Source organism: Peromyscus eremicus, chromosome 8b (assembly GCF_949786415.1).
Source record: "Peromyscus eremicus chromosome 8b, PerEre_H2_v1, whole genome shotgun sequence".
In the NCBI taxonomy this organism is placed as follows: Eukaryota; Metazoa; Chordata; class Mammalia; order Rodentia; family Cricetidae; genus Peromyscus; species Peromyscus eremicus.
This window is the reverse complement of record NC_081424.1, coordinates 49,095,245-49,111,177: the sequence shown is the minus strand read 5'-3', so window position 1 is coordinate 49,111,177 and position 15,933 is coordinate 49,095,245. Positions and strand designations below refer to the sequence as shown.

The following is a 15,933-nucleotide window of genomic DNA, read 5'->3' as shown; positions in this document are numbered from 1 at the left end:
TCTACACATTCTATATTCCTGGAGGCCAAGTTCATTTTAAATACATATTGTATCATTCATTAAATAATTCAGACACAGTGGCTAGGTAGAAACCTTCACTGAAGAGATGTGCATTGCATCAAAGGGAGAGTGACAAGCTCAATCATCTGCAAGACAGTTTCTAAAATTTTATTCCCCCATCCCCCACGACATTGGAGGATCACACACATCATTGCAGCACTCTGGAGAGTGAGACAGGAGGATTGCTAAGAGTTGGAGCTCAGCCTCGACTGGGTAGTGAGTCCTAGACTAGTATGGGCTACAAAGTGAGAACCTGTTTCTAACAACAACAACATCAACAAAAATGGGTGGTATGATGATACACTTCTGTAATGCGAGCACTAGGGAGGTAGAGGCAGGAGGATCAGGAGTTCAAGGTCATCTTTGGCAACATGACAAGTTTGAGACTAGCCTATGCTACATGAGACCCTGTCTCAAAAAAAAAAGCAACAAAATAGATTATTTATTTACTTGTGCTTGGAATTGAACACAGGATATCACACATGCTAAGTATAAACTATACTACTTAGTCATTTCCCATAATATTCCACTGTGGGTTTTTTTGTTTGTTGTTTGTTCCTTTGTTTTAAGCATAGTGATACTGGCTGTAGTGATTTGAAAAACAGTGGCCCTGTAGACTCATATCTTTGAATACTTAGTCACCAGAGAGTGGAACTCTTTGAAAGGATTAGAAGGATTAGGATATGTGGCCTTGTTGGAGACAGTGGGTCACTGGGGGTGGGCTTTGATGTTTCAAAAGCCTGTACTAGGCCCAGGATCCCTCTCTTGGCCAGTGGATCAGGATGTAGCTACTGCTCCAGCATCCTGTGTGTTAACCATGCTCCCTGCCATGATGAAATGGGCTAAACCTGAAACTTTTAGCAAGCCCCCAATTAAATACCTTCTTTTATAAGAATTACCTTGGTCATGGTTTCTCTCCACAGCAATGGAACAGTGACTAAGACAATGCCCAGAATTTCTTGGTTTTCATGATAAAACAAAAGAAATTACCCTTTTAATAATAGCTTATTAAGGTAGACTAAATCACAAAATTATAAACCCTCAAGTTCTGCCCAATGCTTTGCCCTTCCCCTACCTACACCACTGTCTCAATTCATCCCACAGGCAAATCAACATTTGAACACTTCCACAAAACATTCCCACCAGTTGGTATTTGGGACTTTTCCTTTTACATTCTGGTAGGATCTTGGAACACATCACTACCCCCATTCTCCTTGGCAGTCTGTTGTTAGTGGATGATTTCAACTCTTCCAGGGTTTACTCTTGTCCTGAGTGAACACCTATCCCTTGAAACTTGTCCCCGTGATAGCTCTCTTTGAAATCCTATAGGAGTGCAAATAATCTTTCCCAGATCCCTTGCTTTTCTAATCACTATAACTTTATGTGTTGACGCTTATGTTCCAAAAACATCAAAAGAATCGTCTGTGACTCTGTAGCCTCCCTTAGTCATGTATGGCATCTGCTATACATTATATGGAATAAATGAAAATGTTCCTATCACACCATCATTTTTACCAGGGGTCACCAGCACTATTAATACCATAATGGTTGTCAGTGTTTACCTGTTATTTTCTACCCATACTATCTGTGGTGATTTTTTTTTAATTGCCAAAGGCTATTTTCTGATCTTTCCATTTCTGACTCCCATTCTCCTTAACATTCTGTTTTACTTTCAAACCACCACAGAGAACAATTTCTCCATCTTTGGCTTGTCTTTGTATGTAGTAAGTCAGATATCCCCTGTATAGTCTTTCTGACACTGTGAGAAACATGTACCTTGCTTTGACATCATTGTGCGCTGTGTAAAATTCACATTGTGTTTGCATCCTTAGGCCTTCCAGCAGGAGATCTCGCTGAACCACAATAAGATCGAGCAGATCATTGCCCAGGGGGAGCAGCTGATCGAGAAGAGCGAGCCCCTGGATGCAGCTGTCATTGAGGAGGAGCTGGATGAACTCCGACGTTACTGCCAGGAGGTCTTTGGACGTGTGGAAAGATACCACAAGAAGCTGATCCGCCTGCCCGTACGCAGCACTTACTTCTTTCTCATTAAATCTCAAGAGGAGCAGTTGTGTGGGATTGGGTAGCGTAACACGGCCAGGAGTCCAGCGTTTGGAAGCAGAGTGTCTGGGTTTGTTCCAAGTGTTGATACCACTGTCTATGTAACCTGGGACAAACTGCTTTACCTCACCTCAGTTTCCCCAACCCTAAAATGGCTTATTCATAGTCACTACCTTGTAGGGAGAACTGCTTTGTTCATTCAGTGAGTGACCATGTATTTTTATTATAAAGACTTGGGCTGACTGCATGGCATACCTCTTCTATGGAAGGTGAAGTAGCTTTGAGAAAAAATAATGAGGAGATGAAAGAAGGTGTGTGAGAAATTGCTCAGCTCATGAGATTATTTTTGAATAAATCTTTTCCCTCCGTTTTTTTTTCTACTTGCTACCACAATTTCATCTCACTTGTAGAGGTTTTGTTATATATCACATTTGAAACTTTTTGTGATAAAAACATGTTTTAGCTAGCATATGGAGCCCAAAGGATAATGGGTCATCTTGTGCCAGCTGAATTGGAGGCATGCTACTTGGCCCTTTATTTCTATTACTTTTTATTTAATTTTAATTTAATATTATTTGATTTCCTATAATGATTCCGTGGAGTAGGTTTTAATATAGTCCCACCCTGCCACTGATAAACTGAGGCTAAAATAGATGAATATATAAGATACTTTGAAAGTGTCTTAGGGTTTCTATTTCTATTGGTGTCTAAGAGACACCATGACCACAGCAACTCTTCTAAAGAAAGAATATTTAATTGGAGTGGCCTACATTTTCAGAGGTTTAGTCCATTATCATCATGGTGTGACATGGTGGCATGCAGGCAGACATGGTGCTGGAGAAGGAGCTGAGAGTCCTACATCTTGACTGGCAGGCAACAGGAAATGATCTGTCTCACTGGGTATACCTTGAGCATAGGAGACCTCAAAGTCCATCCACACAATGACACACATCCTCCAACAAGGCCACATCTACTCCAACAAGGCCACACCTCCTATTAGTGCCACTCCCATTGGGGGTCATTTTCTTTCAAACCACCACAGAAAGAGTAATGAGGAAGTTCCAACGTATTTGCTGATAAAGTTAACTCCGTGTGGACAGCAGGATGTGCTGGCATTTGCTGAAGGTCACACCTCTTTGGAGTAAGAGGAAACTCCCATTCCTGCAGTAACAGAGTTGGTGTGACTTCCCTTTTAGCTACCGGATGATGACCATGACCTCTCAGATCGAGAGCTAGATCTCGAAGACTCCACGGCTCTTTCAGACCTACGCTGGCAGGACCCCTCTGCAGATGGCATGCCCTCCCCACAGCCTTCCTCCAACCCCTCCCTCTCCCTCCCTCAGCCCCTCCGGAGTGAGCGGTCAGGGCGAGACACTCCAGCCAGCGTGGACTCCATCCCCCTGGAATGGGACCATGATTACGATCTCAGTCGGGACCTGGAGTCAGCATCACGAACTCTGCCCTCGGAAGATGAAGAGGGCGAGGAAGACAAAGAGTTCTACCTCAGGGGAGCTGTTGGCTTGTCAGGTAGGAGAGAAAACTTCCTGTTGAGAATCCGTGTGAGGGACACACTAGCTACCTGGACTCATCATCTCTGAAGATGTGCTATATAAGTTCTGTATGTATATACGGTCACACAGGGACATCATAGGACACCTGACCTAGGGCTGGGGAGAGCATTTTGAGTGAGACTAGAGGGATAATGGGTCTGTGAGGTGAACGTAGTAATGCAGAGAAAGTGGGAGAGAGAGGAGCCCTTGCCCCGTTTGTGATCAGCCTCAGTGTTTTTGGTTGTCTGAAGCTTGTCAGGAATGAGAAGATTATGTTGAAAAGCATGGAGTGGGCACAATGGAAACTGGAAAAGTGAACAAGGGTCTGGCCATGAAGTGACCAGTCCACTATGGAGAGGAGTTTGGCCCTTATCCCAAAGACCATAGGGATCCACTGGAAGATGAAAGGAGAGGTGACCGACTGCTTATTTTCCTAGTTTATTTGGATGTAGGCTCTGTGGACAGAACACAGATCGGAGGTAAGAGAGTTTAGAAGGATGTGATTGATGAGCATGGATGATGATCTCTAAGCCTGAATCAAGGAAACAGCCCTAGAAAGGGGTGGTAAATCATGAGAAATGAATCCTCCTCTTACCAGCTAAGTGAAGAGAGATGGAGGAGACTCTGGTTTAGGCATCTAAGTGGAAGACGAAAGTGGTCCAAGGCTCTGAGACAAATGAGAAAGAGAAAACACGGTGTGCCTGGGCGAGGGTGGCAAGTTGTCGAGGCACAGACATCAGTTGTACTCAACCCTATTTTGAGATATTTATAGAACTTCCAGACCCTACAGTTTAGAAATAAACACATGGGTCTGGATCTATATCTAAAGACATATATTAGGTAGGACTTCTCGTACGTGTAACTAGGGATTCTCTGAGTGGATGGGAGGAATCATGGGGTGGGGGGAAGCATCTAGAGAGAAACAGAGAGAACAAAAAAAATCTAAGAAGACCTTATAGAAGATAAATAGAAGCAAAAAATAATCAGAGAACAGTGCTGTCCATGCCATGTACCATGTGGCCCTTGGCCAACATGACTAGAAAGCACTGAACTGTGATTGCTGTAACTGGGTTGACTATTGATAGAAAATGCACTTATAGGCACAGACCAAATTTCAAGACTTAGTACAAATAATGAACACAAACTATTAGTGCTGTTTATATTAATTACATACCATATTTTAGCATTAAACCAGTCTACCTGCTTATTACTATCCTAATGTGGCTACTAAGCCTTTACATTTCCATATATGGCTCACATACAGTTATAGGAGTAGTGCCCCCTCTAAAAGCTGCCTTTGAGGAAATTCCTGTTCTAATCCAGGCGTGGAGTCATGCATCTGTAACGTAGCATTCAAGAAGTGGATACAAGAGCATCAAAAGTTCAGAGTAATCCTCTGCAACTGTCTTAGTTACTTTTCTGTTGCTAGGCTAAAACACCATGACCAAAAGCAACTGAAGGAAAAAGAGTTTATTTTGGCTTCTATTTCCAGAGGGATAAGGATCCATCATGGCTGAGAAGGCATGGCATGGGAGTAGGAGCAAGAACCTGGCTGGTTACATTGTCATCCATGCACAGGAAGCAAAGCCTGAGAACAGGAAATGGGATGAGGCTATAAACTTATCAACACCCGCCCCCAGTGATGTACTTCCTCTAACAAGGCTCCACCTCCTAAAGGTGCCACAGCTTCCCGCTAGAGCACCACAGACTGGGGCCCAAGTGTCCAGATACATGAGCCTACGGTATGGGGGACGTTTCTCATTCAAACCACCACAGCTACAAAGTAAGCTGGGGACCTGAAAGGCTGTGCTGTATGAGACCCTCTCTCAAAGCAAACATGCCAGCAAAGGGACCCCTCTCCCGCCACTTAGTGTCTTTCTAGGTTTGCCTGAGGAACCGCATTCCTCTAGACACTTGTCTTCCCATCTATAAAATGGAAATAATACTGCCAGGCTCTCTTAGGGTTCCTGTGAGGGTAGAAGCGCTTTAGACCGCGGCTGCCTTAGGAAACACTCAGTCGATGGGAATTCTTAGCATTAGGATTCCTCACAGAAAGCCTTTGGCGAGCATGCACTCGTTCCCTGCTGTGCCAGAGGCCGTCAAGAACAGCTAATGTCTTTTTTCTTAGGCAAGCTACTTTCCTGCCACAAGGGAATCGAGGTGTCCAGCACATAGCTGTCAACTTAGACTGTGCTCTTTTTACAGATGTAGTGATCCCTGAGAACCCCGAGGCCTATGTAAAACTCACAGAAAATGCAATCAGAAATACTTCTGGTAGGCACGAAGAATGGGAGTGAGCCTCCCACGCCGCCTTACAACAACCCCCCTCTCTCAGCATAGCTTCTCTCTGCCTCTCACAGCTTTGGGGCTCGAGCATGCCAAGACACAAACCCTCTCCTCTCTTCCTCTTGCATTAGGAGAAAAAAAAAATCTGCTGGTTGATCAACACCAAGAATATGATCTCCATAACCAGGTCATGAAATAGCTCCTCGGCTTATCAAGTGCTAATCAGTGTCATTACAGAGAGAACTCAATGCCCAGGGACAGCTGAGAATACGAGGCGAAAGGTCTCACTGAGCCTGTGTGCTCTTCTCTTCCCCTTGGAGGAAGCGGGCATTAGCTGTGCAGTGTGTGATCTGCTACTGGCTGGGCAAATGCCACTGGGCAGACCCTCTACCACAGCCTCTTGTGAGGGTGTGGACACATTTCAGCGGATGAAACATTTCCTTTTCGTTTAAAAAGTAGTACCTCCTCAGATGAGAAATGCTCACCATAATATTGTAATCCTTAGATGGCCATTTAGTAGAACTACTTTTGAAGGCAGGAGAGTTGAAAAGAGAAACCAGTTTTGCTCAAGGTTGCGTGAGATCCTGTCCATACTTAAGCACACTGAAGGTCTGAGTCAGTGCTTGGGGCGTGTGTCAGACCATCAACATGAGCAGGAGTCATAGTCTGGTTTCTACCAGTCTGAAGTTTCTGAGGACCAACACAAAGACAGAAACCAAGCTAGCTTTACTGCGACATTCTCAATGATTTCCAGCTAGTGGTCTCTCCTAGGTAGAATTAGGAATATGTTTTATAGGCTTAATTTATTCGTTGTTTCCACCCAGTCTTAGTGCTACTCAGATGATCAGTGTTCTTGTTCAGCAATGACTGTAATAGGCATGCAGATACGTATCTGCGAACACACACACACAGGCACACAGTAAGTTGAAAGATCTTAAGAGATGAACTAGGACCCTAGGTAGTGAAGAAGAACATGCCTAAGGGAGAGAGAGAAGCTTAGCTTGTCCCTGGTCTAGTTTCAGATAGCCCATAAAAAGCAAATTGTTCCTCTCTGCATGTCTATTCCGAGCTAGCCTTTTCTTGGTCAACTTGAATCTGTGCTCAAGTGAATGATGCAACCAGGAATTTCAGTGGCATCTCTGGTATCTCTAAGGTGCAAATCTGAGGGTGAATGCTTCCCTGCTAGCTAAGTGAACATGGGACACATCTGTTTCTTGGTGCCTGGGACATGGCTGGTACCTCCTCAGGTTACTAGGAAGGCCTTCCACTGTGTCTACCACTCAGATGGTCATGGGACTGGCTAGAGGATGGAGCAGACAGTCAAGGCTGTTTGGGATCCACTGCAGAGTTCTCTGCCAAGGCCAGGCTGCTGAGTCTCCTTAGAAAACACACTCATTGGCTTGGCCCCTTAAATGTCTAACCCTCTGGCAGGATAGCACTAAATCTGCTTTATGATTCTCCCAGCACACACCCTTTCTGCTTCGCCATAGCTGAAATGCTTTCTGAGACCTCTTGATTGAAAAGCTTGAAATAAGTGGAACATTGTGATCCATTAAAGACCCTTGTGGTTGCCACCACAGGGGATCCCAGCTCATTGGAGTCACAGATGAGGCAGCTGGACAAAGCTCTGGGTGATGGCCACTTCCAGATTCAACAAACTGCAAATATCCTCAGAAGCAAAACTCCCACAGGGCCAGACCTGGACACCAGCTACAGGGGCTATGTGAGTATTCCAATCAGTATGCTCTTGACCTGGACCTGGAGTAGAACTCCGACCAAAAACAGTCCCTTTGTTTGCAGCATGAGGGCTCTGTGAGGTCTCAAGTACAGAGGTGCCCTTAAACTCATAGACATGGGTGTGGAAAACAAAACCCCATTGTTTGAAATTACTTTTTGAAAGAACCTGATCTGTTTGCAGACCTTGGAGTCCATTGTCGTGACCAGCCTGTTGCTTTTCACTGAGCATTTAGTATGATCCATTTAGCTTAAGACAACAGAATCCTTTCCCTTCCAAAGACCACAAGGTGCCTGTCCAAATTCAGCTAATAAATTTTGAAGCATAGTTATTCCCGGATTACTAACATGAGATTTTTTTGTTGCTGTTGTTTTTTTAGTTCGTTTAATGACCTTGGGAGTGTTTGTAATCTTCTGCTTTTAATCGGGGGAGATTTTGCAATGCTGGGAACTGAACCTTGCATACATGAGGCTGAGCTACGTCCCAGCCTCACCTCCTGCGTTGTGGGTGCTGCCTAGGGAAAACTGCAGGAGAAGGCAAGGGAGTACTTATCTTAGCAGCTCTGTGTTTTCAATTGCTAGTGTCTCCAGTACAATCTATTTATTCTAGTCACAGACTGAGGAATGAATGCTGTTGTCAGCGACAATACCTATACATAGTTTAAGCGGGGAATTTTCAAGTAAATCTCTCTCCTAGCTCTTGGTCAAAAGGAACAGACAGTTAATTCCTAATGATCTCATCACTTCTCACAGGCTCTGTATTTTGGAATCAAGGAGAAAGCTGTTCTATCTGCACATGCTGTTACCCATACCCTCCCAGTCACTTCTCTAGCATGAAACCTCTTTTTAAAGTGCAGCACAAGGGCTGGAGATGTGGCTCAGTGGTAAAGTGTTTGCCTGGCATGCTCAAGGACCTGGGTTCAATCTCCAGCACCGTATAAGATAAAAATCAAGTGTAGCATAGCTTTATGATGACCGTGTTGACATCACTGAGATGACACTTAACCTCAACCAAAAGTAGCAAAAAGTAACAAAGACACTGTGATTGTGAGAAACACAGAAAGCTAAGATTACACTCTACCCACAAGAGTGTGTTGAGGTTTTCCTTCTGTTTCATTTTACCTTGTGTTATTTTGTTTTTCCTTTATTTTGAGGCAGATTCTTGTCATATAGCCAGGCTGGTCTCCAGCTCCTGGTCTGTCTCTCTCTGCCCACTGAGTGCTAGAGTCACACTCACGTGCCAGCATGCCTAGGATCACACTTATGCACCAGCATGCCTGGGATCACACTTACGTGCCAGCATGCCTAGCTATATTTTCTTCCTTTGCTATTTGAATAATGAATTTTTCTTTGAGGTTTGAATTTAGTCCCTTGATGACTATTAAACATGGCTATAAATTTTCTCATAAAACAGCTGGCTTTGATATTGCTCTGAACCCTTAAGTATTTCAGTTATTTAATGTAAAAGTTGTCCCCATGAGATTTGTGGTACTATCAGTGTTTCTACATTTAGGTTTGTGAAAGAGAAGGAAAAGACAGCTTGCCAAAACTTACTGCCTTACCAGCGGAGGACTCCAGACTTTACATTCCGGATCCATTTGATCTGTTTAGATTCATATAAAACAATGGTTCCAAACCTTCCTGATGCTGCGACACTTTAATATAGTTCCTTGTGTTGTGGTGACCTCCAGCCATAAAAGTATTTCCGTTGCTACCTCATAACTGTAATTCTGGGACTGTTAGGAATTGTAATGTAAATATCTCTGTTTTCTGATGGTTTTAGTTGACCCCTGTGAAAGCTTCGTTCTACCCCCTAAGAGGTCGAGACCCACAGGTTGAGAACCACTGACATAAAAGAAGTTTCAAGGTTTTCACATGTCTGTCTTGCCTGCAAAGTGTGTCTTTAAGGGTCTGTGCGTGTGTGTGTGTGTGTGTGTGTGTGTGTGTGTGTGTGTGTGTGTGCGCGCGTTAACACAGCATAGTTTCGAATTCTATTTATTTATTTATTTTTACTGGAGTGACACCGAGTAGTAAAACAGAGCCGCTGCCCTGTTGAAGGACCACAAAGATCTTTCCCCAAAGCACTTTGTACCTGTGGGGACTGTGGGGACAGGGCTGATTTTGCATGTGTTTAAACAGATGAAGCTGCTGGGTGAATGCAGCGGGAGCATAGATTCCGTGAGGAGGCTAGAGCACAAGCTGGCAGAGGAAGAGAGCGTTCCTGGCTTCGTTAACCTCAACAGCACTGAGACTCAGACAGCCGGTGAGTGAGCCACAAGATCCCAAACCACCGTGTCACACCAACTTCCACCGAGCGGCTTAGCCTCCCTCCACACCAGTTTATCCCACCACAGAAAAGGGAGACAGAGTACCATAGTGTGTCTTCTGCTCCATGTATCTGAATGTACAGTGTCACTTTCTTGTCCCTCTACTGTATCTTTTCCCCTGACAGATGAGGGCAACAGAGTGTCATAGTGTGTCCTCTGCTCCGTTTATCCAAATGCCCTGTCTGGTCTACATTGCCCGTTTCTTGTGTATGTTTTCAGAGTACTCTGTAGAAAGAAGTCAAGGATGGATTGATCTCCTCACACACTGTTTATTTTTTCATAACGCTTGCCACAGTGTTAAGTTCTGTGTAGAAATTGTGCTTTACACCACTGTCATTAGAGAAAGCAGAGCCATTGGGCCCCTTTAGCCCCTACTACAGGTGGCAACAGAAATGATCAGAGGAATTACTGTCCTTTCCATCGCCCTATAAAGTTAGCCACCAGGTATCTCTGAAGTGTTTCCTAAACCTCGCCGGGACAGAACTCCTGCTCACCATTCTGTGCCTGCCCTGCCAGGTGTGATTGACCGCTGGGAGCTCCTCCAGGCCCAGGCACTGAGCAAGGAGTTGAGGACGAAGCAGAACCTTCAGAAATGGCAGCAGTTCAATTCAGACCTCAATAACATCTGGGCCTGGCTAGGTGAGACCGAGGAGGAACTGGACCGGCTCCGGCACCTGGCACTCAGCACCGACATCCACACCATCGAGTGTCACATCAAAAAGCTCAAGGTACCGGCTCTTGCCTTCCTTTCGACCGTTACACTCGCTCCTGGAGCCTTGGGAGACCCCGGTAGACCTGGGACTTCACTTTTCTTGGTAGCTCTATGGCTCCTGTGATTTTTGTCTGGAGGATATTAAAAAACTTGTTTCTCCTCAGAAAGAAGCCTCCTGGGATAATAGGAGTGCTCCTTTTGTGTCCCTGTGGTTTTTAGTATTTACTATTCATTTTGTATTGATGTTAATTGTGGCTTTTCTTTTCATGATCCTGTTGCTTTTCTTTGAACTTTCAGACACAGAAATGAATCTTCCTGAACACAAATCCCCATAGTAGCTCTTGGGGGGGTGCTCTCTGAGCCAGCCCCGTGAACCCCAGGACAAAGCACAAATGAGAGATGCAGTTTCCGGGAGCTGCATCTGAAATGCAGTCTTCTCTGGAGTTCCTAAAGCACTTTACTAGGTAGTATTGAATTAAACCAGGTTCCTTTAAAAGAAGACATGCATTGTTGATCAGAATCTGAGACTTCAGTGAGATGAAGCAAGGAAGTAAGATCTTAGATGGCATCCTGTGTGGCAAGCAGAAACCACCTGCCTTGTACTTATCCCAAACCTCTCTCAATAGATCCATTCTGTATTCTCTGTCAAGAGATCCATGGAGCAACCAAGGACTTTTCACAGCATCTCTTGATTTCTGATGTCTTTGAGGTAGCATCTGGGGAATCATGTTGAGAACCTATAGTTAAAAAAAAAAAATAAGTCGTTAGGAGCATGACAGAATTAATGAGAAATTGTAAGAAATTACCCTGCATAGTGTGATTTCCAGAATTGCTCGCCCAGGATGGATCTTTGAGTGTTTACCAGCACATAGAGATTCAAAACTTACTACAGAATTCAGAGCTCACATTCTTGGTACTGAATTCCTGTTTTGTTTTGTTTCATGCACAAAGCCAAAGCTCAGTTGCCTGAGGGTTTTTGTTTGTTTGTTTATTTTGTTATCTTGTTTGCTTTTTGAAAGTCAAACTAAATTGATTAAAGCTTGAAGTACTCAATGTCCTCACCATAGCAACAACATGGCCCATGACATAGTCAATATTAACTTGTGCGACAATGTGCCTTCGTGTCAGGCCCCTAGAGCCCAGAATCCTAGAATCCAACAAGCTTTTTCACTTCCTTCTCCCACACAGGGAAGTCTGAGTGCCACTGGCTTAGTGACATGAGACTATTACTCTTGAAAAGGTTTTTAAAGGCCATTGTCATCCTTCTTCAAGCGATAGAGCTAAGTCCCTGTTTTTTTTGTTTTGTTTTGTTTTGTTTGTTTGTTTTTACTGTGTTGACTATTCCTGCATGGGGTTCAATTATTCAGACCCCTTCATTCATTGCACCGGTCATCATCACTCTCTGTGAGGCTCTTCTTGCCTTAAGAGGTCCTTTCCCCTTCAGGCTTTGTAATTCCCACTCGGCAAAGCTCTAGCAAGCATCCTGAAAATGTAACACTCGGTTGTTTTGTCATGTGAACTCTTGAAACATGGGTGTGTGTGTAGGGGGTGGTTTACATGGGATGCTAATGTGGTTCACATCACATCCTAGTTGGACTTTTTGAACCCCGCATTTTTTTTGTTCCATTTCTGTTGTCAGTTATTATGGAATTGATTCCTTTATTGCAGTATCATTCTAAGTGATATGCACCCAACGTCCTTTATCTGGCTGGCCATCCCGCAGAGGGTATTTTTTAACGTGTGTGTGTGTGTGTGTGTGTGTGTGTGTGTGTGTGTGTGCAGTGTGTCCCTCAAGGACAGGGACACCCTTGAGCTCATTCTGACAATGCCCTATGCTTTTTGTTTGTGACAGCCTGCAGATCAGTAACTAGGCTACACTGACTGGGTGTCCCGCAAGCCCCAGCCATCTTCCTGTCTCCACCCCCAGCTCGGGGGTTACAAGCATGCACCCCCACACCAGGCTTTTTTATGTGGCTTCTGGGGATTGAACTCAAGTTCTGCCTTTAACAACGGGGCTCTATCCCCAGCTCTGAGTAAAACATTTTTCAAGGGTCTTGAAAGTGCTTTTGAAAATGTTTCCAGCGTTGTCTTTACTTGATTATTCTCTTTAGGAGCTCCAGAAAGCCGTGGATCACCGCAAAGCCATCATCCTCTCCATCAACCTCTGCAGCTCGGAGTTCACCCAGGGGGACAGTAAGGAGAGCCGCAACCTGCAGGATCGCTTATCCCAGATGAACGGGCGATGGGACCGAGTGTGCTCCCTGCTGGAGGACTGGCGGGGCCTGCTTCAGGATGCACTCATGCAGTGCCAGGTTGGTAGGGCTTTGGGCGGGCGATGACAGCAGACCAGATACTGACGTTACAATTGCTTGAAGGATGTGGCTGCTCTCTGGAGCCAGCGTTGGAAGGAGGTAGCTTTTCTTATCATTGCGGAACCTATACCTGTCACCTGCATTCAAGGAGCTTTGTCTCATCGTCTGTCTAGATGAAAAGCCAATGTTCACCAAGTTGACAATCCTCCTTTAATGGATTCAGTTATTTCATTTATTCATTCAAAACATATTGACCAACATTTTAGGCAGATAGGTTTTGCACAACAAGGCGAGCATTACAGATATTTATTTATCCATTTATGACTGCATCTACTGAGCTCCCTCTGTGTGCCAGGTAAATATCCCAGCAGTTAAGCTTAGCCTTTGCTTCTATTAAAAAGACAACAGCAACAGAATAGGAGAAACTGACAGGATGGCCCAGTAGGGTAAGGATGCCTGCCACCAACTTGGAATTCCTGTGGCAGAAGAAGAAAACTGGCCACCTGAAAGTTGTCCTCTGACCTCCACATGTGTGTCATGGCATAGAAATGCCCTCCTCCTCCCCACACAAATAAATATAGTAAAACACTTAAAGTAAGGAAATAGTTATTCAAGGATTTATAAACCCAGATATGGCAGTAGTGGAGAAAAACCATTCCAGGAGGAAGGGCCGAGAAATCCTGTGGCTGTTTGACCGGTGGTGAGAGGATGTTGTTCTGAAGGAGTTCAACAGCTCAGAGGTCCATGAAGTATGCAAAGGTGTTGTCTCTCTAAGAGTAGTGGAAGGTGGCTGCGTGGCCAGATGATAGCCAGCAAGGCAGGAAGTGATCAGAAGAAGGTTAAGGGCCAGAGGGCTGTGCCAGCATTCGGATTGTATGGGATAGGATAGGCAGATTGTGAAGCTTCCGGGGAAGTGGGTGTGCCTACCACTGTCCCCCCCCCCCCCCCCCCCGGGTCTACTGCAGACAGCGCCTTGTACGCAGGGGCACCTCAAGAACAATGTCCGGGAAGCGCGTAAGAAAATGAATGAAGAGGACGCAGGACCGAGCCTTGTTTTAACACGGAAAGATCTGAGCACACACAAGAGAGTTGTTTCTGTTCAGATCGCCCATCAGTGTTGCTGTTGTTTTGTTTCTCAGAAATTAAGTGTTTTATGTCAGTGTGCTTCCTGTCTAAATGTCCCCACAAGGGATAAAGTAGATGCTCTAGGTAAGAAGATGAACTCATGCCATGTCAGTTATAACAGCAACAGGGCTGCTGAGATCAGGCCAGAGCTACCATATCTCCTAAAACAAGCAGGGGCCTTCCTCCGAGAGGGGTTGTGTACTGGTCACTAGGGTGCTGTGTGTTTCCCAATGACAGCCATGAAAGGAATTGAAAGATATTCTAGGAAAATGTCCCATCCACAGTTATTTAGTGCTCTGTGTTTGTTTGATAGGATTTCCATGAAATGAGCCATGCTTTGCTTCTCATGCTGGAAAACATCGACAGAAGGAAAAATGAGATTGTCCCAATTGATACTACCCTTGACCCAGAGATACTTCAGGACCGTCACAAACAACTTGTGGTGAGATTCTAGATTTTTTTTTTTTTTTTAACAAAGATACATTGACAAGAAAAACTTTTGGCCAGGCGGTGGTGGCGCACACCTTTAATCCCAGCATTCGGGAGGCAGAGGCAGGCGGATCTCTGTGAGTTCGAGGCCAGCCTGGTCTACAGAGTGAGTTCCAGGACAGGTTCCAGAAGCTACACAGAGAGACCCTGCTTGAAAAAAGAAAGAAAGAAGGAAAGCAAAAGAGAGAAAGAAAGAAAGAAAGAGAGAGAGAGAGAGAGAGAGAGAGAGAGAGAGAGAGAAACTTTTGCATGCTCTTAACTTATGCTCTACCTAAAGTCTCTAATTTAATTTTGTAGGGTTTCCAGTCATGAAGCAAATATGTATAAATCACAGCTGCCAACATGATTGCCCATTGCTCACTTTGTGCTAATCTTAAGTGTTCTTTATCTCAGTTACCTTGTGTCTATGAAGGTAGCCTTTTTAGTGAATTAATTATACTTACTTTTAATCCAAACTTTGTACGCTCCATCTGTAGCCTTGAAATGTAGGTGTGGGTTTCTTCTCCTGTTGCTATAATAAAATACTCAGACAAAAGCAACTGAGGAGAGAAAAGGGTTCCTGGCCCATAATTCAAGGATACAGTCCATCACCTCAGGGAGGTCGAAGCATCTGGCCGCATGGCTCCACAGCCAGGAAGCAGAGAGACAAATGGATGGATGGATGCTAGCACTCAGCTCTGGTTCTCCTTTTATGCAATCTAAGGTCCTCTTCCCAGGGAATGGCCCCTCTCGCTGTTAAGATGGGTCTTCATAAACGAGTGAATTCAGTCAAGATAATCTCCTGCGCGGATGGACAGAGACCTGTGTCCCGGGTGATTCTAGACTCTGTCAAGTTGTCAGTTAACACTAACTACCACCGTGTATTTAGTGCCTTATGGGAAAACTGAAATTAAAGCTACTTAGTTGAGGAGAGACAGTTAAGTAGATTCTAGAGGAATTAAATATGCTGGGTGAGACACAAACCTGGGTGGCAAGTTTGCAGAAAGCCATGAGATAGTTTACCGTCATTATCTTACAAAACCAAGACATATCTGTTTCTTAGAAGCCTTTTCTGGCACTAAATTCAACCAGAAATATACCATGCAGATTCATACACAGGGCTGTTGAGACAATTTAACATACAGTGTAGGTGGGTAATTCTTATAGATGATAAGGAAGCAGACTTGAGTTCCATCAGGAGAACATACTTTGTATCTGATCTGTCTCCATGGTCATACAATGCTATGTCATAGCATTTAGCACTCACTAACCTAAACTATTGAATTGGTAGCTTTCAA

At 44.5% G+C, this 15,933-nt stretch overlaps 1 protein-coding gene across 2 annotated transcripts in view; it reads left to right on the top strand.

Moving 5' to 3' along the window:
* The window catches only part of Syne1 (spectrin repeat containing nuclear envelope protein 1), a 462,188-nt gene that overhangs the window by 434,989 nt on the left and 11,266 nt on the right, over nt 1-15,933 (top strand). Inside the window, exons 134-141 of one of the 2 annotated variants that reach the window (XM_059272792.1) lie at nt 1,893-2,084; nt 3,318-3,648; nt 5,877-5,945; nt 7,538-7,680; nt 9,831-9,954; nt 10,535-10,746; nt 12,842-13,042; nt 14,481-14,609. In XM_059272792.1, the coding sequence (XP_059128775.1) occupies nt 1,893-2,084; nt 3,318-3,648; nt 5,877-5,945; nt 7,538-7,680; nt 9,831-9,954; nt 10,535-10,746; nt 12,842-13,042; nt 14,481-14,609 (1,401 nt within the window). The remainder of the gene's footprint in view (nt 1-1,892; nt 2,085-3,317; nt 3,649-5,876; nt 5,946-7,537; nt 7,681-9,830; nt 9,955-10,534; nt 10,747-12,841; nt 13,043-14,480; nt 14,610-15,933) is intronic. The other variant, XM_059272793.1, reaches the window with a different exon arrangement.